Source organism: Sciurus vulgaris (assembly GCF_902686455.1).
Source record: "Sciurus vulgaris genome assembly, chromosome: 11".
Lineage (NCBI taxonomy): Eukaryota > Metazoa > Chordata > Mammalia > Rodentia > Sciuridae > Sciurus > Sciurus vulgaris.
The window spans coordinates 60,016,891-60,039,633 of NC_136472.1; the positions used below are offsets into that span (position 1 = coordinate 60,016,891).

A 22,743-nucleotide genomic window follows, 5' to 3' on the forward strand; every position below is an offset into this window, starting at 1 on the left:
CCTGCTTCTCCTCGCAGCGCCTTCTCCAGCCTCACGCCCTGGATCTCAGAAGCCCTCTGCCGCTCCTCCACCTCCTCCAGCTGCCTCTGGATGGCCTGCAATGCCAGGATCACATATCACAAGGGGACTCTGGACACACAGTGAGGGGGCTGATTTTGCCACTGGCTCTCCAGGAGCAACAGGCGCTGTCACTAGTGATCCTACTGCCTTAAAGAACTGGGCAGGGCCTCTGAATTCCCAAACAACCAGATCTTGATGTTACCTCCTTTAGTAGGAGACATAAAGCAAGGATCTGTTTTCAATCTGTCTCCAAGTACAGTATTGCAACAGTCTCTGGACAAGGTGAGCACACTGGAGTCCTCAAGGACAAGGCTGCAGGGATAGCGGGTGGTCCTCATGGCTCCTGGGTTTCTTGGAGCCCACGGCCCCTGACTATGGCCATAGCACAATGACCAGGGCCGCAGCCATGACCCAGAGTATGGGCTCAGAGAAGCATGTCCATGTTCTATTTTCCCAAGAAGAGCCAGCAGACACCTCTCCAGATATGGGCAGGAGACCTGGTCAGCTCCTGGGGTGTGCTGTTTCTTTTTAGGACTGTCCTGCTAGTGTCCTTAGCCACCAATGGCACCTATGCTTTTCTTGCACCACAGATGGATGCCCAGGGGTCTGTCACTGTACCAGTGTACTGCGACTTTGTTACAAGCAAGTTATTAAGACAAGACACGTGATGTTTATTTAACACATTAAGGGACAATTCATACTCTCTTTAGACTCTTCATAGCACCTATTAAGATTTGGGGTCACGAATGGGCTTGCATTTATACATTTATTTTCCTTGCTAGCTATTACTCCTTGGGGTCTGTTGGGAAGGAAAGTTAGGGAGAGCCTTTCCTATATAGGCTTTTCTTCATCCTCATCAGTTTTCTCTGCTTTCTCACACCAGGCCCGTGCTGCCCAAAGGGATGTCCTTTGGCAAAACAGATTTTGCACCTGTCAGAAGAGGTACTTTGCAGGAACACAGCTGAAGACTGTCAGCTGCCTGGGCAGGCAGGACCCCTGTACTCTTTTTATACTGTGCTTCAGCACTGTCTCCACCCTTCCTCACAGGCTTTTCCTTCTCGCTTGGAATCATGGGCACAGTAACCAAGGCACCTCCAATCCCATGAAGAGACCCAAGCAGGGGCAGGCTCTGAGCAGCCACTGGGCTCTCTTGTCCCAGCTATGAGTATTCAGATCAAAACATAAAGTCTGAAATAGATAGAAATTCTATTCGTAATTACTTATAATTTCAGGCCCTCTTCCTTTCTGTCTCTCTTTTAATGACATTATTGTATCTTTATAAATCCATCTCTTCAGGTGTGGTGTAGAATTACTAAGAAGGGAACATTTAAATGACTTTATTACTGATGAATGTGCAGTTATAGCTAAAGGGTTGTTAGGGACTAACTTCTGTTTTCCTCAAATTCATGAGGCCCTAACTCCCAATGTGACTATATTTGGAGACAGGGTCTATAAGGAGGCAATAACGGTTAAGTGAGGTCACAAGGATGGGGCCCTGATCTGATAAGAAGAGGAAGAGACAACAGAGGTCTCTTTCTCCACCTGTACACATGCGGAAAACCATGTGAGGACACCACAGCCGGGGCAGCTGTCACTTGGCCAGGAAGGGACTTCGCCACACTCCAAGCTGAATGGTGGACTTTTAGTCTCCAGAAGTGCGAGAAGACCCGTTCTGCTGTTTAAGCCACCAATGTGTGGCATTTGGCTAGGGCAGCCCAAGCAGGCATACACAGTAGTGAGTCTTTAGAAATGAAGGGTGAACTCCTCAGAGATCAGAAGACCACCATGGGTGCTAGCAGGTGAGGACTCAAAGGCCACTGTAATTCTTACTACCACCTGCTGCCTGAAGTGAGGAATTGTAAAACCTGCTAGTGTCATACAGACATGTCTTATTCTTAGAAGGACAAGTGGAAACATTTTAAAGAAACCTGTTTTAGGAGTTGAGAGTAGAAAGAGGGGAGTTTATGGAGTCACTGCTGTCCGGCATGTAGAAGTGGCCCTGAGTCAGGTGCTGGGAAGGGTCATAGAGTTTTGGTTAAAGGACTTCGTTCTTGGCAGAAGCTATTTATGGATGCTATAGTTTGGATCTGTAATGTTCCCCAAAGGCCCATGTATCAAAAGCTTGGGCACCAGCCCATGGTGCTATTTGGAGGTGGTGAAACCTCTAGGAGGTGGGGCCTAGTAGAAGAAAGTTGGGTCATTGGGGTATACCCTTGAAGGGGACATTGGGGCCCCAGCTCCTCCTCTTTCTCTCTCTTTGCTTCGCAGCCACCATGAGATAAGCAGGTTGCTCCAGGGCACACTCCCACCATGATGGCTGCTTTACCACTGGCTCAAAGCACTAATCATGGACTAGAACCTCTGAAACTATGAGCCAAAATAAACCTTTTCTCTTTTTTAATGGATTATCTCAGGTATTTTGTTACAGTAATGGGAAGTTGACTAATACAGGATTACATGGCCAGCTAAAGGTATAACTGAAAAAAGAGATGGAAGGGTACGTGAATCAACATAAGTGGCCATTCTAAGTTCTTGGGGTCTTCAGGGAGATGGAGGATCCCTAGACTTTCTGCTTTATTTTGCCTATCAGTGACAGAGGCCGAAATGTTTGGAGTAAACCATCAGGCCAGGAAATCCATATTGGAATACTGGATACATATGCTTTCAACTAATCCTGGAATAGAGACAACTCCCATTAACTGGGAGTTAGCAAACAGTCAGGGAGTTGTTGGAAGATATGTGTCCTCAGTGGACAAAGCTAAGGTCACTGTTATGAGGGAGTCGGGGCCCAGGGTGATTCCCAAGGCCATGTGCAGTTTCTTGTCCCAGCTTTGCTTTGCAGAACACATGTCTGCAGATGGAAAGGTGGCTGAGAGTGAACCAGCTCAATACCTGACCCAGAGTCCCACTAGGGATTGGGCAAGGGCATTTAGAACAGTCACAGACCTCATCCCTCAGAGGAGACTAGCCTTTCCCAGAATGCCCGCCTCCCCAGCACAGCACAGACTCTGGAGGGGCCTCCCATCCAGCACCAGGCCTACTTGCTCATCTCATGTTTGTTTTCTGACCTGAGCTTTATAAAGTCTTTTCAACTCTTCTTGTTTAACCAACTGCCTTGTTGCTTTTTCCAGCTTCCTTCTTCTTCTGAGTGTCTTCTCTTCCTAAGAAAACCAACAGAGAAGAAAAAATTTGACTGATAAAAACAGGGCTGAATTTTACAAATTGTCCTCACAGTGTTCTTTCCTCTCCTTCCAATGGCTCCCAGCCATTGCTTAGCTTCTAGAATGATAGCATCCTACACAACTTCCTGCAGTGATGGAAATAATACGTCTCTATGCTGTATAAAATATGAACACTGCCAGCCCTGTGTGCCTATTGGACACTGGAAGTGAGATGAATGTGAAGAAGAAACTGAATTTTAAATTTAATTTTAATGAATTTAAATTTAAGTAGCCACATGTGGCTAGTGGGTGTCAGAATGGAAGTGTGTGTGTGTGTGTGTGTGTGTGTGTGTGTGTGTGTGTAGGTGGGAGAGGCTTTAATCAAGTACTGACTAAGTTCAGTTGAGGAAAGAAATAATAGAGAAATCAGACTTTATATGGGTGTTACCATACTGCCCGGGCATGATGGGCTCAGACAGACCGACAGACAGGTATGCACACCATGAAAACCAGTTAAAAACTTTAAATAGTGCTCAAGTTGGGTATACAATATATGAATAAACGTATGAATGGAAGAATGTATCTATATAATTCAAAGTAAAGTGTTTCTTGCTTTGAAATACTTGGCCTAAGATCACTTCCCATCCGCACCTCGCTTTGCCTGTACAAATATAGCATTATCATCACTAGGTTCTGTGTGTGCCAGGACTTGTTAAAAGAAAGAAAGAGAGGAAAAAAAGAATGTCCAAAATTGATACACATAAAACAGATGTCTGGCTCTCAGTGGTGTTACTTCCAAGGTTTGAGATACCGAAGAAAGGAGAAGTGGTGATGTGGTCAGATCTACCGATTGGAAAATTCAGAGATATTCCCAGAGAAGCAGCAGAGCAATGGCCGAGCCCTGGGCCCAAGAGCCAGGAAAAGCTGCCATCAATTCCCAGCTGAGCTGTGTGAGCTTCAAAATGTCCCTCAACTTTCTGATCTTCAGAGTCCTCTTCCGAGTGTGGAGGAGGATTCAATGCCTACCTCACAGGGATACAATAAGGGTGAAGCAAGGAGATGTGGGTAAGCGCTTTGCAGAATGCTTAGAAAAGAGATCAGACAAATAATCAATAGCATGATTTTCATTACCAGCATATTATGTTGTATTATATTATAAATCAGCATGATCAGCATGATTACATTCTACTAAAATCTATTATTTGGGGGGTATAGGAGGATATGTTTTAAATCACACACACACACACACACACACACACACACACATACATCCTGTATAGATAAGATAGATGTTCAAATTGGGGCTAGTTTTACTATGAGTTTACCTTCTCTGAACAAACACATCAAAAATTTATACATATTAGAATGAGGATTAGCGCATGCTAGACATTACTTTTTAATAACAGAAGAAACAAATATGGAATTTATTTTTTATAGTTTAATCAACATGTAATGGTTATACATATTTATGGGGTCTAGTGTGATACTTCAATGCATTTATAAAAGGTGAAATGACCAGATCAGGGCAACTGGCATATCTATCACCTCGGACAACAAATAGAGGATTTGAAAATTGCTACAGCTGTCCTCATATCTGGGCACTCAAAAACCGCAATGACATTGATTGTTTTCTCATTAAATGCTTATAAATCCACAAGTGGGGATTAGAGATCTAAAAGCAATTTGGGTCAAACCAGAGGTCAGAGACTGTACTTTGAAAGCACATGCTTCAAAGGCCTCATATGCTTCAGGGCCTCATAGTTTCTTGTCTCTGTCACCCTCCTGGGGATACAAATGGAGAAACCATCATGAGCATCCAGTTTTAAAGCCTTTGGAAACTTTACCCATCATCAGTGAAAACATTCATTTTAATAATGAGATTTGATTTTCTTGAATTCTCCTTAAGACCTAAATCCTGAAGCTCTTCATGCTTGGATGAAAATTTTGGTTCTCAGAACCCAACTTTTTCCATACTGCATCATCTTTGTTTCTATGGGAAGACCTCCAGATGACTATCAATCAGTCTGAAAGGGGTCTTGGGGCTTTTGCATGGTAGACCTTTCAGTTGGTAGCTAGGATCATTGGGGTGAGGCTGGGGCAGGGGGAGAGGTGGTAGGGATCAACGAGTTGCTCTCCAGAGATGACCTAAATCAATCTGCATGGAGAATCAATTCATTGACTTAACAAGTATCTCTGGAGTGTCCATTCTACTGAACAACATGATAAATCCTAACATTTTATAGGGTGCTACATGCCTGATAAAAGTTATTTATTGTCTCTTATTAAAACTATGTTGATGCAGAAAGGAAGGATGCTTTATTAACACACAGTCGCACAGCCTTATGATTCACCTGGCTCGGTTCTTATATTCTCAATACAGTGATGATGCAGAGAGGCAAGGAAAGAGGCTGAGGGCTAGGGAAGGAAGGAGACAGTAGAGGGAAAAGGGAGAAGACTGGAGGAACCAAGGATGAGCTGCCACGTGGTCTCCTGTCTGTCTCAGGCCAGGTGTGGGTTTGGGAGGAAAGGCAGAGGCCTGGGTGGGGGAAGCAAAAGGAAGATGCACAGAGGACATATCCAGTCTCCAGTTTCCTATACTAAGGGTCATTTGAGCTGCCTGGGCTCTATGCCACTTGGCTGGGGACACACCTACGTGGGACAGAAGAGATGAAGAAACTAGAAGACATAAACTTCCCCTTGTTCCTTCAGTATGAGTCCTTATGAGTAAGGAATCCTCCTGCCAGTTTTCTTCCTGTAAGAGCAGGATGCATCAGAAGCCAGGCAAAGCAGGCATGCTTTACCACCCGTCTAGTATAAGTGACAACTACCTCTGTGCTGGGCCAGCAGGAGGACAAGGAGCTATTTGTGAGGCTGGTCCTAGATACCATGATCCTGCTACTTCCATGTGTTTTGGCCACTCCAATCTTCTATTCTCCGTGAGTGTGGAAATGGTCAAAGCTGGGATTTCTGTCTCATTTGAATACAGAATTAACTTAGAGTTGCTCAAGGGGATAACAGGAAACTCCAGAAATCAACACAATGCACAAACCATTGTGTTGCACATTAAGTTAATCAGAGAAGCCCCATGTTTAGAAAAGAGAAATCCATACATGCTCTCTCAGTCTCAGCTTTCTCTCTCTCTCTCTCTCTCTCTCTCTCTCTCTCTCTCTCTCTCTTTCTCTCTCTGTCTGTCTGTCTCTCCCATCCCAGCCCCCTCCTGACTGTTCCAAGCCAAGCCATGGGGAGTTGGAACCCCCGAGTGACTTGAGGTGATGCCAAAGCTCCTAATGCCAGATATGGAAAAGTTGAGTCTCAGTAAATAAATTTGGTTCTCTCCCTCCCTCCCCCACACTGTTCCAAAAAATAAACAGCACCATAGCAGTGAACTGCTTCTCTGTCCACCCAGGAAACGGTTTAGGTCTAGACATTTATCACCCCTCTCTGGTCCCAGTGGAAAGGCTCCAGCCGCAGCGGATAAAGAAAGCAACAGTGGGCCTTGGTTTTGGATGCTCGTCCCCGTGTCCGTGACGCACAGAAACATCTACCGACACATGGCGGTGTTCTTTATCTATGGGCACGAGAGTTGTTTAAAGTATTCTCTAGAAATAATAATGTTCCCTAAATGAAGAAGACTACCGCCTCCCCGTGGGCACATGGCTAACCCCTTCCACCGTAGGATCCTCAGAGGGTCCATGTCTAGATGCATTTCATAGTTCTGATTAGAATAAACATAACATTTTCCATGCAATCTGCCTCTAGTGCTTCTTAAATGAAGTTGTGCTTCCCTCGGGGAAATATGCATCTGCTTGGTGTAATTTTTTCAATGGTTTGCTTGTTGGACCACATATTAAACCAGCTTTTAAGAGCTGCAGTTACCAAATGGTTTCAAGTAAATATGCCTCTTTCTCTCCTTCCCCAATTAGAGTCCCTGAGAAAGTTTTTTTTTTTTTTTTTTTTTTTAATAGAGGTAATTTTTGAGGTATTCCAAGTGAAAAAGAAGGGCCGCTGTCAGAGGCAAAGTACAATCGTCCACCTAATGGACCTGCTGCTGCTGAAGCCCACCTTGAGTCTGAAATCTGATGCTAACCAACACCTTGTTTGGTTTTCGAAGTGAAGTTACCTTTGACCTCAAGGAAAACGGGGACTCAAATTCTTCATCTGCCGAAGAGGAGGTGGCAGAGGAAGCTGAAGAGGCAGCCTCTGTCACCTGGGCTCCAGTAGGTATGTGCTTGGAGCCTGAAATGGGAAGAGAAGAACTTACTGACCGGTTAGCTTCTGTTTTTCTGCTTCATGCACCAAAGTTGCCTCTCCCTCCTTGCCACTCACCCCATGTCCTCCCTCCCTGCCTTCCCCGCACTGCACCTGCCAGGAGCTTGAGGAGGCAGTACCTAAGGGCAACTGAAAATTTGGCCCTCCACGTTAATTACATTTCTGGATCCCTGCCAAGAGCTTTGCAGCTCTCTTCTCATATTAAAAAAAAAATGCATACACAAGAAAACCAAAAAACAAGGTATTATGCAGAAATCAATTAATTCCTTAAGCACCATTTATATGGTATGTTGCTTACAATGCATTCGGAGATGAAATCTATGATTAAAATGCATGTCTGAAGTTAGCTGAGTTAGTTACCTAAACACTTGTGTAAGGTTCTTTCTGCAGAGTAATTGAATGCAAAAAAAAAGTCGGAGCCAGCTCTTAAACAAATCGCCCTTCTGCGGCTCACAGCATCTGGCACCCATTTTTACTACATGACATCTGCTCAGTGTAAAAGAGCTGGCGTCAGAATGTCTGGTCACAGAAAAAAAAAATCCCAAATGTAATCAGAAGCAAAAGGACTCTAAGCCTAAGGTTTTATCACATAGTCTCATGCAACATAAATATTTCATTAATTATAGCTAAACAAATGCCACTTTTATTTTTCCAACTTGCAGATATTATCACATCATCGAAGTGATTCAAATGCCAGGAAAGGCAGTTTAAGATAGGGATGGCTCAACAATGCAGGGTCCACGGAGAGCCCAAGTCATGGGACCATGTCAGCCTCTGCACAAGAAGAAGGTGGTTGGCAGCAACCGTCTGCTGGTGTAAACCAGAATCTCTTTGTGACCCAGCTGGGGACCAGGTGTGATAAGGGCTTCCAGGTGCTACAGGAGGCATTCATTCTTCTCGGCAAGAACATCTGCACCTATGTATCAACCTGGGGCAGAGTCATTAATATTTGAATTAATCCACTTTGGACACCAAACATCAGAACCAGCAAGACCTCCATGATGGGAAACTTCTCTTCCCTCTGCAAATGGCAACTGTGTCTGAACACAACTATGTATGGGTGGGGAGAAAGGAGGAGAAGCAATTCCAAGCCAGTTAACATTCTCTCCAGCCTGCCTTCTCCTCCCCATAATTTTCAACTATTCACCCTAGTGGAAGAGGCCAAGTTTTACAAAATAAGGGTAATTTTAATCTCCAGGAGCACATTTACATATGCTGTTATTCAGAGTAAAATAATGCAAAACATGTATATAATAACACAGCCTCTCTGGGGAGGGAGTTCACTGTTTTCCACTTTAATTTGCCAGATGGGAAAGCTCAGGTAAAGACAGAATCAGAGAGCAGCATGATATGAAGGAGGCATTGTTAGTGGTGAGTAGAGATTGTTTCCCAGTTCTAGCTACTAAATTACCATGGAGTAATTCAGTCACTGGGCATTTATTTCTTAGTGTGTGAACTGGAGGAACTAACTTAACTTCCTTGAGTTTCTCAGGATCATGATGTCTAACTTGCAGGATTGTTGTGGAGTAAAATTAAGCAATGCAAAGTGCCCAATACAGTGCCTGGTACTGACTGGAGGTGCTTGAGTTCATGCAGTCAGCATTTTGAGCAGCAGCAGCTGCCCCTTCATCATCATTGATTCAAAATTAACAACACTTCAGAATGTGCAAAACTGCCTAATTAATCATCATTTATAGGAAGAGCATAAACTTGAATTTGTAACTTTTTCTAACTTTCAAAAAATAAATATTTCCACTGAATTCCATTTTGAAATGGAGGCAAAAATATTTTCAGATATAATGCATTTCTTAAACTCTAGCAAGAAAGAAGTTAAAGAGTTGCCTCTGCGTCTTTCCTTCTTCACTCCCTCCATCATAGAATGAGGCATTCTGGAATTTACTTTTCATTTGCAGAGTTTTTAAAACTTTGCAGCATTGTTCCATTCTGGCTGTGTTAGAGTAAGTGACTCTGGAATTGATTTCTCAGACACAAAGCACTAGAAATCAGGACAAAATATATAAAGCATCTGTTTCCAAAAATTGGACAACAGGCAGTGCAGAATTATGTTAAAGGCAAGAACAGAAGCAAATGAGGAAAGCCCCACCTATCACAGCAACTTTCTGACTAAAGGCCCTTTCCAGACTACAGTCCAGATAGGAAGAACCTACAGAAAACATATTTAATGAGTTGAAAAGACAGAAATCAGAATCTGGACAGATTGAGGCAGCTGGAATGTGTGGGACAGAGCACTAGAGAGAGAGAGCTGTGCAAAAAAACAAAAACAAAAACAAAACAAAACAAAAAAACCAAACAAACTCCAGAAATAAGCAAATGTTCCTTTGCATCTATTGCTTAATAGTGAACTATAGATGCATAGAGAGAAACTCCATTGGGTTGGGCAAAGAACTGCTAGGATGTTGTAGGCTAAGCAGTCTCTGGAGCTTTTATAGAATAGACATGTTCAAATTCTGCCCAGCCAAGGTTGAACAGACACTTGAGACATTAGAGACCACAGAAGAGTCACACTTATTAATAAGAATAAATTAGCCTAGAGTAAAATTATTATAGACTCACTTGAGCAAAGCTTAAAAACAAGTCTTGATGGGAACAAACTGATTTGCATGTTACTTTACTGCCCACCACATATTCTTTACTCCCTAATTAATACTCTTTAAATAAACAAAATCTAGACACCATACGAAGCAATATTCATAATGTCTAGCAGCTGACAAACAATTAGTAGGTACTTAAAAAAGCAGGATAAGGTAAGAGAAAAATCAGTCAATAAAAGCAGACCCAGAAATGACAGTTTGGCTAGAATCAAGAGACTATTATTTTAAAATAGCTATTATAAATGTGTTCAAGAATTTTAAAAGAATGTTACCCTCCAAAAGCTAATAAATTAATTTAGTAAAGTAGTAGGATACAAAATCTACATATTAAAATCTAAGGATTTTAAAAATATACTAACAACAAACTATGTGAAAAAAATTGAAGAAGCAGAGAGTAGAATGATGGATATCATGTACTAGGAGATGGGGGATAGGAAGATATTGGTCAAAGGATTTAAATTTTCAGTTAACTGGAATAATTTTAAGAGCTCTGTCATATAACATAGTGATGACAATTAATAGTAATGTTTCATATTCTTGAAAATTGCTAAAAGAATAGATTTAAAGTATTCTCCTCACAAAATATTATAAGTATGTGAGGAAATTCATATGTTAATTAGTTCCATGGAGTCATTCCATGATGTGTACACTGTAAAGCATCATGCTATACAGGACAAATATATGAAATTTTTATCCATTAAAATAATCAACTAATTTTAAAAATAATTTAAAAGTGGCACATGAACGTAATGAGAACAGAAGTCAAATTATTAAAAAGAACCAAACAGAACCTATAAAATAAAAACTACAAAACTGAAATGAAAATTTCACTGGATCATTTTAACAGTAGATTAAGCATTGCAAAGGAAAAAATAATCAGTAGATTAAACAACAGCAATAAGAAGTATTCAAAATGAAGCACAGGGGAGAAAATGAACAGGATGAACTGAAAAGATGACCAGAACCTCAGTGACAAAATTGAGTAGTCTAAAATACATGTTTGTAGTGCCAGGAAATGGGAAAAATGGGAACCAAAAAGGTAGTTGATGCAATATTGTTGTAAACCATCCAAATTGAATGAAAATTATGAATCCACAGTTCCAAGAAGCTCAATAAACCACAATCAGGATAAAAAGAAAGAAAATCACAGCAAGGTTCATGATGATAAAATTACTGAAAATCAGAGACAGAGAAACTCTTAAAAGCATACAAAGAAAAATGATACATTGCAGCAAGAGAAACAAGGGTAAGGATGTTCATGTATGTCCAGTCAGAATAGAAATAGGTAGAGAGAGAATGCAACAATATCATTAAAGAGCTGAAAGAAGCAGGGCATGGTGCACACTCCTATAACCCCAGTGGCTCGGGAGGCTGAGACAGAAGGATGGCAAGTTCAAAGCCAGACCCAGCAAGAGTGAGGCACTAACCAACTCGGTGAGACCCTGTCTCTAAATAAAATACAAAACAGACTGGGGATGTAGCTCAGTGGCCGAGTGTCCCTGGGTTCAATCCCCAGTATGCTCTGTGCCCACCCTAAAAATGAAGGCAAAATGAAGGTGTTTTAAAAATCTTTTTTCTTTTTTTTTGAAAACAAAACTGAGATCTGTTGTTAGCAGACATACATATAAAATGTGAAAAAGTTCTAGATGTTATATGAAATGAATTATTTCAGAAATAGTAAACAAAATAGTTTCTCTTGTTGGTTCTTTACCATTTCATGTGACTTAGATGGAAATATAGATATTAGGAGAGGAAGAAAGAAGGAAGCTTTTTTAAAACATGCATTGAAACAAAATGCATTACAAAAACAACAAAAATAATAGAAGAAGAAACTAAAGTATAAAGTTGAAGTATTCTATAACTACAGTGGTATAGTATTATTTCAGGTATGCTATGATAAATCAATAATTCGAATTACAAACCATAAATTACCTACTATAAATACACACATAACTCCCTTAAACATATATTGATATAACTAATAAGCCATTATTGGAAGCAAAATATGCTAAAAATGTCAATTAATCTGAAAGAAGGAATGGAAAGAAATACAATTAGATGAGACAAATGGAGAATGAATAGCAAGATAGTAGACTCAAAATTAACTATATTATATATTCACTAAAAGTAGATGGTCTAAGCTTTATTATTTTAAAAGTACAGATTATGGGATTGGATTTTAATAAAGCAAGAACTTACTATATACTCTATACAGTAAATCTATCTTAAATATAAGGAGAAGTTTAAAGTCAAAAGATAGAAAAAAATGTATGAAAACACTAATCATAATGAAGCTCATGTGGTTTATCAAAGTAGTTTTAGGACAAGAAATAAGAACAGAAATAATATTCCATTATAAAAATGTATGTCAAAAAACCAAAATATTAAATGTGGATGCACTAAATTACAGAACTTCAAAATATATGAAGCAAACTTGGTTGAACAGAAAGGATGAATATATAATTCCAAAATTACAGTTGGGGGTAGTAACTCTCCTCTCAATAATTGATAGCATAAGTAACAAAAGAGTACATGACTTGGGAGCACTATTGAACAACTTAACCTACTTTACCAAACAGCAGTAGATTCTTTACAAGTGTACATGAAACATTCACTAAGATAGACTCTGTGCTGGACTATCACACCATCTCAATAAAGTTAAGGAAATGGAAATAACAAAAACTATATTCTCTGACCACAAAGAAATTAAATTAGAAATTAGATCACCCATGAGTCCCCCAATTTACCACATGAGAAATTCTTGCTGGACTGAAATTACACATTTCCTAACAGCATTATCTGGCCTATACCCAACTTGAACATGGCCTACCACAAAGGTCAAGTGGGGTTAATGGAACACTGAAAATCAAACACACGTATATATCACCATTGCCACCCAAACTTAACCAGAATGACAGGGGGGCAGGAGTAGATTTTTAAAAGCAAAACAGAAAAACAAACAAACAAAGTCCACACAAGAACAGAGAGAAATGGAGTGGAAACTGTAGTTAAGATTCATTGCAAAATTTGGAAAACAGAGAGAGGATAGATAGGTGTTAGCTGACATTGCAGATCAGAGAAAAGTAGAAATAGAAGTGCTTATAGAGAAGAATCTCAATGAGTGGGCCACATCCCAGGAAAGTTCAGGAACAGAGGCATCAGCACTAAGGGACCAACAAATTAAGTGTATCACACTGAATACAGAGGAAAAAAGATAAAAAAAAAATAGAAATCAAAAATTGAAAGATAGCTGGGAAAATTCCTAAGTATTTTTAAATTAGAGAACATTTTTCTCAATAACTTATAGATTGAAGAAAAAAATTACAAAGAAAATGAAGAGCAATTTGAACTAAACAAAAACATCAACATTTGTAGGATGCAGCTAAAGATGTGCTTGGGGGAAATGTATAGCTTTAAATTTTTATATTAAAAGAAAAGAAAGGCTGAAAGTCAATGACAAGTTTATGTTGTAAGAAGTTGGAAAATATGACTTATGTTCCCTAGTGAAAGGCCTTTAGGTAAATAGAGCATGCAGAATCCCAGTCCCTTCCTCATGTCTTTTGTTCCCTGGGTACATGGTGAACAGTATTTCCCTGCACCGCCACCATCGTATGCTGCCTTGCTGTAAGGACAAAAGCAATGAGATCAGTCAATTGTGGCCTGGAACCTTCAAAACTGTGAGCCAGAATAAATCTTGTCTCTTTGTAACTTGATTATCTCAGGTATTTGTGACAGTAATGGAAAGCTGACTAACACAAGAATATTATTTACAAATATAGAAATAACAACTGAAAGAGACAGCTGAAATAATTAAAAGTGAGAACCTGTAGACAATGGCTGGACCAGTGAGGAGAATGAGAGCAGGGTTCATTATAAATCACTGGTACTATTAGATTTTTAATAGTATTTAATATTTTAATATTTAATTTTGATAATTTGAAAATTTTAGTGCATGATGATTTGTTATTACAGGTATACATTCCAAAGTTGTAAAAGAAAATATTAATAATCAGCATTCATACAAACCCTCCATTTTTTCTGACCCCTGAAATAACCATACTATTGTACCAGCACTTGTCTTTGCAAACAATTCTCTATATCTATTCAAATAAAAATGTACATACAAAAAATATGACTTACGTTCAAAGAAGGACAAGATGATGTCAAACTGGCTTTCATTATAAACAATGGAGTGATAGTATTAAATAATGGAAGATACTAACTGCTAACTTGTAATCTATATCCTGAAGAAATATCCTTTAAAAGTAAAGGGAAAAGTACAGATTTCAGGGAAATGAAACCTGAGAGAATTTCTTCATGTTAAAAGAAATCCTAAAAGGGGGTTCTTTATGAAAAAGAAAACCAATTCACTGTGGAAGTTCAAATGGAGGAGAGAGAGATAAAAGACCTCCTTCCCAAAGAGAAAATATATGTGCAAATCCAAAGGAACACTGATTGTTTAAAACCATAATTATAATCTCCATGGCCTTAAAAAATGTATAAAATTAGAATACATTGCTGGGATAACCACCCCAGTAGAGCAGAGTCCAGCTAGGAGGTGTGAGCCACCTGGGAAACAAAAAGTCTGAAATAATCAGTAAGAAACAAAGACAAAGTCAGAGATTAGATTTAAAAGGGTGGCACCTGATGGGTCTTCCAGCCCTGATAGGAACTGGAAATGAACAACTGAAAAAGGTCCCAATCCTTTATTTAAGTGGAGGTACATCAAAACTTTCAGTGTGGCAGTGATAAGGTTTCAGTGTGGCAGGGGTCTTGCAGTAAATAGGATGGCAGGTTATGCACATCTCTGAGTGGCTATGTTTGATCCTAAGGCTGTGAGCTAAGACAGGGCACCAGCATGAATCTGGGCTTTCTTGAACAGAAGAAATGTCACCCAGGAGTTCCCAGAAAAGCAGTTTCCCTGCCTTATGTGGGCTCAAACAAACCTATGATTTATACACGTCTTCTGACAATACATTACAGCAACATCACAAAAGTTGGAAGAAGGTAAGTGGAGTTTAAAGTTTTTAAAGTCCTTAGGCTATTCAGGAGCAGATAAGAAAACTAATTCAACATAGATTCATTTTAGTAATCAATTAACATTATAACCTTGTGGATAACCACCAAAATACTAAGGAACAAACTATGTATAATTATATGTACTATACATTATGATTACTGTAAAGATAAAATTCAAAAATGCATTCAAAAATGCAAAAAAAGCAAAAGAAAGGAAGAAAAGATGAGATTAGACTAATGAAAAACAAAGAGTAAGCTGATAGATTTAAATCTACATATATCATAATTATGTTACTGTAAGTGGACTAAATAACAAAATAAAGGGCAAAGACTATCAAATCAGATTTTAAAAACCTCAAACTATATGCTACTTATAAGAAAGACACTTTAAGTATAAGAACGAAGTAAGTTTAAAATGAAAAGAGAGAAGAAGATATCATGTAAATAAAAAAAATGAGAAGAAAGCTAGCATAGCTACATTAAACATCAGACAAAGACATCAAGGTCAAAAATATTGCAAAAATAAGAGATGATGATCACAGTGTCTATGCAAAAGTATATTATAGCAATCATAAATCTGGCAGCTAGTAGCATAACTTCAAAATATATATAAAGCAAAAATAATCAAAACCTCAATCATTTTTAGATAATTTTAAACTTAGCTCTCTAATCAGGTGATAGAAAAATCAGACCAAAATATCAATAAGGATATAAAAGATAGGAGTAAACACTGCCATAAATTTGACCTAATTTCTAAGTATATAGAACTTCACATCCCAAAAGTAGAGAATATACATTTTTTTAAGCAAATGCAGAACATTTACCAAACTTGTGATAAGCCAAACCATATGCAGGCATCGACAAATCTTAAAAGATTAATTCATATGTAGTACATATTATGACAATTGTGAAATTAAGCTAGAAATTGTAAAATGATATAGAAATTAAACAATACTTTTACACTAAATTTGATGATATAAGCAGGTCATAATAAAATGGCTCTGTTGCAGTTATAGCAGTGATTAGAGGTAAATTCAGGGCTTTTAATAAGGTACACATTACACTGAAGAAAATCTGAGACTGAATGCTCTAAGATCCATCTCAAGAAGCTAGAAAAAGAGCCGCAAATTGAACTTAAATTAAATAAAAGTAAGGGAACAATTAACAGACTTAACTGTGAAAAGTAAACTAATAAAGCTCCGATAAGTGTCTTGTCCAGTAGAAATACAAGCCAAGTGTGTAATTTATACATTTGGGGATATGGCTCAGAGGTCAAGTGCCCCTGAGTTCAATTCCCAGGTCCCCCCCTCCAAAATGTAAAAAGGAATAGATGAACTTAATTAATATATGTTATTTTACCCCAAATTTCACAAATATTATCATTTCGACTTGTAATTTATGCAAAAACTATGAATAAGCTATTTTATATTATTTCTTTCATATTAAATCTTTAAGATTTGGTGAATACATCTATAGCATATTGTAGTTCAGGTGCTACATTTTTAATGGTTAATATGAAATATAATCCTATCAAAAAAGCTGCTTTACAGAAAAACATTATACACTGCTTCCATTTTTAAATAAATTCATTAAAATTTAAAAAAACTTGGAAATATAGTTCCTCACTCATACTAGCCATGTCTCAATTGTGAAATAGTGGTTGCTGTATTTGGACAGCACATTTCTAGAAGGTAATGTAGATCATTAACATGACGTCGGAGTAGGGAAAGATTTCATAAACAAAAATGCAAAAATTAATAATAAAGGAAGATACTATAAATTTGGCTTTATAAAAGTAGGTACTTCCAGTTTATCAAAAGACACTTTTAGAGAGTGATCAAGTGAATCAAAAACTGACAGAAGATATTTGCAATACAAATATCTGACAAAGGACTGATCTACACAGATTAGCAATCAATAAGGAAAAGACTGACAACATAATGAGAGTATGAGCCAAAGATTTAAAGACTTCATACAAGACAATATGTAAATGAGCCCATGAAAATCACACAACACAGGTAAATGCAAATTAAAGCCATAATGAGAGGCCACCACACACCCCCATATACAGCAATATTAACAGGAAAACAAAACAAAACTGCCAAGGAATGTGCGCGAGGGGAGGTCTCCTGACTGCTGGAGGGCATACAGATTATAACAATCACTTGGAGAAACTGACCCTACTTAACCAATGAAAACAACTCTTCTGCCTACTCCATGACCTAGCAATTCAAGTGCTAGATGGATGCTCATGAAGATTCTCTCCTTGGTCAAACTCTAGCCAGAAACCTCTGAACCCTCTTCTTCACCGGTCCTCAACCTCAGCCTATAAAAATGTACAGACTCTCAACACAAATGATCGTGCACCCCCACCCCCTGCCAAACACACATTAAAAGACTTATAGTTTATGACAGTTCAAGATCATACCCTTAGGGATGACCCTTAAAATACCTGAAAAAGCTCATTTGCCAAAAGACTTTTCTGTTTGTTTTAGCTAACACCTGTTGGTACCCCCTGCCCTGTTCTTAGACCACTTACTAAAAAGGACTTGCTAATGTGAATCCTTCCTCTGTCCCTTTGAGATGTCTGTTTCCTTCAACTCAAGAGCATCTTTCTCAAGGGCCTGAAAGCCATTCCTTTAAAGTGTAATCACCACAAAGGATATAGTTACTGTCTCACAGTCTGTTGGAAGACAGATTCTTTAATTGCCAGTTAATTGCCACAACTAGTTTAAGCTCTCTTTACACTGATGAGCCCTTGTAAATTTTTACTTCCTTGACTCTATTGAGCCCCTATCACTTACCTCATTCTCCCTGTAAGGTACACATTCGACTTCTATAGATATCAAAGTTGATTTCAGTTCATACTGAATCCTCTTCCTATTGCAATACTATATTACTGATTAAAATCTGTCCTTGCTACCTCAGTGTCTAGCTTCATTTATCTTTGGCAACATCCAGTAGTAATGAGTACATATATGCACCAAAGGTATGTACAAGCTTGCTCAAAGCAGCATCATTCATAATAAAAACAACTGAAAACAACCTCAATGCCCAGCAACAGAATGCATAAATAAATTGTGCCATATTCATATAATGGGAAGAAATAAAGAAAGTAAAAAGAATAAACCCATTCTGCACATAACAACATGCAAAAATCTACCACCCCATGAAATGGTCAATGAAAATAGTCAGGCACAAAAGAGTATATACTTGTATGGCTTCCTACTGTACAACCAATTACCTCATAGTAGCTTTATAAGAACAGCCTTTTATTTTCAGGGCTCTGTAGGTCAGAAGTCTGGGCATGACTCCACCAATCCTCTGCCCAGGGTCTCACAAGGCTGACATCAAGGTATCAGCCAGGGTTCACTTCTCATCTGTAGCTCAAGGTCCTCTTTCAAGTTCATTCAGTCTGTTGTCAAAATTCCTATTGGTTGTAGGGCACAGGGTCTTTTTTCTTGGTGACTGTCAGCTGGTGGCAATCTTAGCTCCTAAAGGCCATCTCCTCATGACCCTCTCACAACATGACAGTTTACTGCTTCTTCTAGGCCAGCAAGATCATGTCTCTCAGGCTTAGAGTCCAGTCCCTAACCTTGGAAAGTCCTTGATAAGGGATCACTTGATTAAGTTAGGCCCACCCAGGATGATCTCCCTTTTTATTAACTCCAAGTCAATTGTTTTGGGACTTAACTGTGTTCATAAAAATCCCCTAACCTAATCACAGGATGGGGTGAAATTCATCATCTTCACATTTCTACCATACTCCAGGGGACAAGATTATATAGAATTCTGCCTACCACAATATTGAATTATTTCTTTTTTTTAAAGTGAAAAAACAAAAAAACTGCAAAAATGATCTAAGCTGATAGGAGTCAGGTGGCAATCCCTTTGTTGGGTGGGGTGTATAGAGGGGAGGAAGCATGAGGAGGTATCTGTGTGCTGGGAATGTTCTGTAGCTTGACCTCAGAGATAACAGTAGGGCACTTTGTAAAGTCTCATCAGTTGTAGCCATTATATTTATGAACTTTATATATGTTATACTGTAATAAGTTTATATAAACAGAAAAGTTTTCAGGGGGTCTTCTTTAATTATACATAAAAATGATGACTAGCATTACAATTGTATAAAATGGGCACTGGTAAGTACTTGAAATTAGTTTATACCCCTAAGCCGTTTAAATATCCTGATAAGTTTATGTATACCTTTAATTTACTTTGAAAGTTTTCTTGTAAAAATTTAAAAAATTAAACTTCAAACTGACTCTTCCTCCTTTGCACAGAATTGTGTGCCCACAAGGTAAATGTGGAGACAGCAGTGCCACCATGTGCATTTGCTAGAATGGGCAGGAAATAAAAGACTGATGGGCCTAATCTGACAGGTGTGGTAAAATCTTTACATTCTTAGCATGTAGTCTAGGAATACCTTCAAGGTGAGGAACACCTTCTAAGAGAGAGCCCCAGTCCTGATTCCAGAGCTGGCCAGCCCAGATCTAATTCTCTTCTCTACACTCCCATTCTGTTCTAAGTCAAGGGAGTCACACTATTTCATTATTTCAAATTTCCATGGAAATCAGGAAAATATATTACCCATCTTATTGTAATCAATACATATAGAAGTCATGTAAATGTGATGTCAATGAATTGTAGACCTATCTTATCTAAATGACTGCAAAAATCTTAAATAAAATGTTAGTAAACAGATTTGGAAAGTATGTTAAAGTAAGAACTCATGACAAAGTGGTTCACAATGCAAGGATGGTTCAATATCCATGAATCTATTATGTAATTTATGATATCAAACTAAGGAGAAAAATCATACAAACATTTTTAAAGGTTATGAAAAGGTATTGAATTTGATAAAATTGAACACTTATGTGTGACTTTAATTAGAATAGGAAGGTTATGTCCTCAAAAGGATAAGATATATCAGGCAATCCAGAAGCCAGTATCATGTTTAAATGAGAAAATACTAGCAGCATTCTCATTAAGTTTAGGAATATAATAAGGAGATCATTATTACTACTTTTGTTTAATATTTTTCTGGAGATTCTGTAACAAAATAAACTAGGGGAACAAAATAAGAGACACAATTTGAAAGCAGGAGGGAAAATGATTATTTGCTGATGTTAAATGTATAGAAATAAACTAGAGAAATCTTGACACTTATTAAGAGAATGTAGTAAGATGAATGGGTATGAAATTACTATACAGAAATCAATAACTTTTGTATATATAAACAGTAGGAATATAAATTGGAAAGATCTTGTTTAAAGCAGTAGCAAGAACAAATGTACCTAATAGTAAACTTAGTAAATATGCAAGATTTATTTGATACAAAGATTAAAATATTCCTGAGGGTCATGAAAAAGAAATGAACAGCTGAAAAGACAATTCATATAAAAAATTTGTAATTTCTTATCAAGGTAGTTTATAAATTTAGCTCAATCCAATAAAGGTACTCACAGATATTTTTTGGATATATAGACAAGCTGATATTAAATTCATATAGATTATCAAACAAGCATGAAAATCCAGGACACTAAAAAAAGAAGACCAGTAATGGAATACTTTCTCTGCAGATAGTAAAATATGTAAAACAATGTTTTAAACACACACCAAAATAAATAGAGATAATTAGAATAGTGCAGTATTAATACCTAATAGACAACTCATTGGAACACTGAAACATCTTAAAAGGTGCTAAAAAGACATTGGTACAATCTATATTCTCAGCATATAGTCTAGAAACGCCTAAATGACACAACTACAGGAATCTAATATTTAGATTAGATAAAGGTATCATTTCAAATAAAAGAGGAGATGGATTATTCACTGAATTATTTTAGGATAAACAAGGAGACATCTAAAAAATGTTGGATCCATAATTTACATTTTATAGTAGGATAATTTCTTGATGTAAATATTGAAATGCAAAAATATAAAGATGAAACAAAAAGACTCAAAGAAACTGTAAGAAAATTCTATAAAATTTAAAGAAGCTCTTTCTTCCATAAAATGAAAAGTTGTAACTACTATATGAAAATAAAAATTATAGGCAACAAAACCCACCATAAAACAAGTTAAACACAAATGAGAAACTGGAGAAAGCACACTTGTAACATCACAAGAAAGGTTCTTTCCTTTTAAATAGAGTTCCTATCTGCCATTAAGAAAATATCAGGCTGGGGTTGTGGCTCAGTGGTGGAGTGATTGCCTGGCATGTGTGAGGCACTGGGTTTGAGTCTCAGCACTGCATATAAATAAATGAATAAAATAAAGGTCTATCAACATCTAAAAACTAATATAAAAAAAAAGAAAATACCAAAAAACCAACAGAAAACTGGACAAAAGTCAGAAACAATAGTACAAGGAAAAGAAACATCAATGTCTCTTTAACAAATGAAAAGATACTCAATTATTTCATTGGAATTTCAACTATTCTATGTTTATTGATTGGAAAAGGTTAAAATTAGGAAGATGGGGAACACTCCGGTTAATCCTACTTGACTGTTGGGAATGTGATCTGCACACCAGGATGGAGGACAAACCGGGAAATCAATATCAAAGTTCCCAATTCAATGTCCTTTGCTCAGGCACTTCCACATCTAGGAATTTATTATCCCACAGACAAATTCACACATATGCCAAATAGCTTAAGTTCTCAGTTACTCAATGTAGCACTGCTGGTGATAAGCTTTGAAAAAAACAAGTCTTGCAAAGTTACGGATCAGCAGCATAAATTAAGGTACATCAATACCGTGAAATTCGGGACAGCTATAAAGCAAAGGAGTAAGTTCCTTATGTTTTTGGTACTGAGGATTGAATCAGGGTAGCTCTACCACTGAGCTACATCCTCAGCCCTTTTTATTTTTGTTTTTAATTTTGAGACAGGGTCTCACTAAGTTGCTGAGGCTGGCCTCAAACCTTCAATCTTGCTGGGTCTCCTGAGTAGCTGAGATTACAGGTGTGCACCACCTTCGCCTGACAGAGAAAGTTCTCTTGTACTAACGTGGAATGACCTCTAAAATAAAATTAAAAGTGCAGAAAAAAGTGTGTGCAGCATACTATCATGCTACCACTTTGTGTAAGAAAAATAAAGCATATGTAAATTTTCTCTTAATGCATAAACTCTGCCTGGAAGAATGCCCAAGAAACTGATAATTATATCTATCATCAAGATAAAGTCTAGATGCTTCACTAACAAGAACAGGAGGGAGGAACTTTCACTTTGGGTCTTTTGTACCCTTTGATTTTAAACCATGTGAATATATTCTCCACAAAATGTTCGTGATCCATGAAATTTTGATAGATGATGTAAGGGATATAGTGATACCCTAACCTGTCTATGCTTATCCTAAACTTGGCTGCAAATAAAGCCTCTTGTTAATCTGTATAGATATTAGATTAGGAACAAAAGAAGACAAATAATTTTTTTACTTGAAACTTAAGTTCCAAAATAAAAGTTGTATGAGAAAATTAAAAAGTGAAGAAAAAATAACAAAAGAACAGTCATTTGGCAATAGAAATCGTAAGATCACCATTTGTTTAAAGCAATCAACCAACAACTAAATTGTTGCTAAGGGAATGTACCAAATCTTTGGCAGGTACAGAAGAGATGA

At 37.8% G+C, this 22,743-nt stretch overlaps 1 protein-coding gene across 15 annotated transcripts in view; it reads right to left on the bottom strand.

The window, feature by feature from the left end:
- The window catches only part of MICAL2 (microtubule associated monooxygenase, calponin and LIM domain containing 2), a 207,883-nt gene that overhangs the window by 21,400 nt on the left and 163,740 nt on the right, over nucleotides 1-22,743 (bottom strand). For all 15 annotated transcript variants that reach the window (XM_079102657.1, XM_079102656.1, XM_079102662.1 and 12 more), the window contains 3 exons: nucleotides 7,342-7,457; nucleotides 3,129-3,221; nucleotides 2-95 (listed from right to left, as the gene is read on the bottom strand). In XM_079102657.1, the coding sequence (XP_078958783.1) occupies nucleotides 2-95; nucleotides 3,129-3,221; nucleotides 7,342-7,457 (303 nt within the window). The remainder of the gene's footprint in view (nucleotide 1; nucleotides 96-3,128; nucleotides 3,222-7,341; nucleotides 7,458-22,743) is intronic.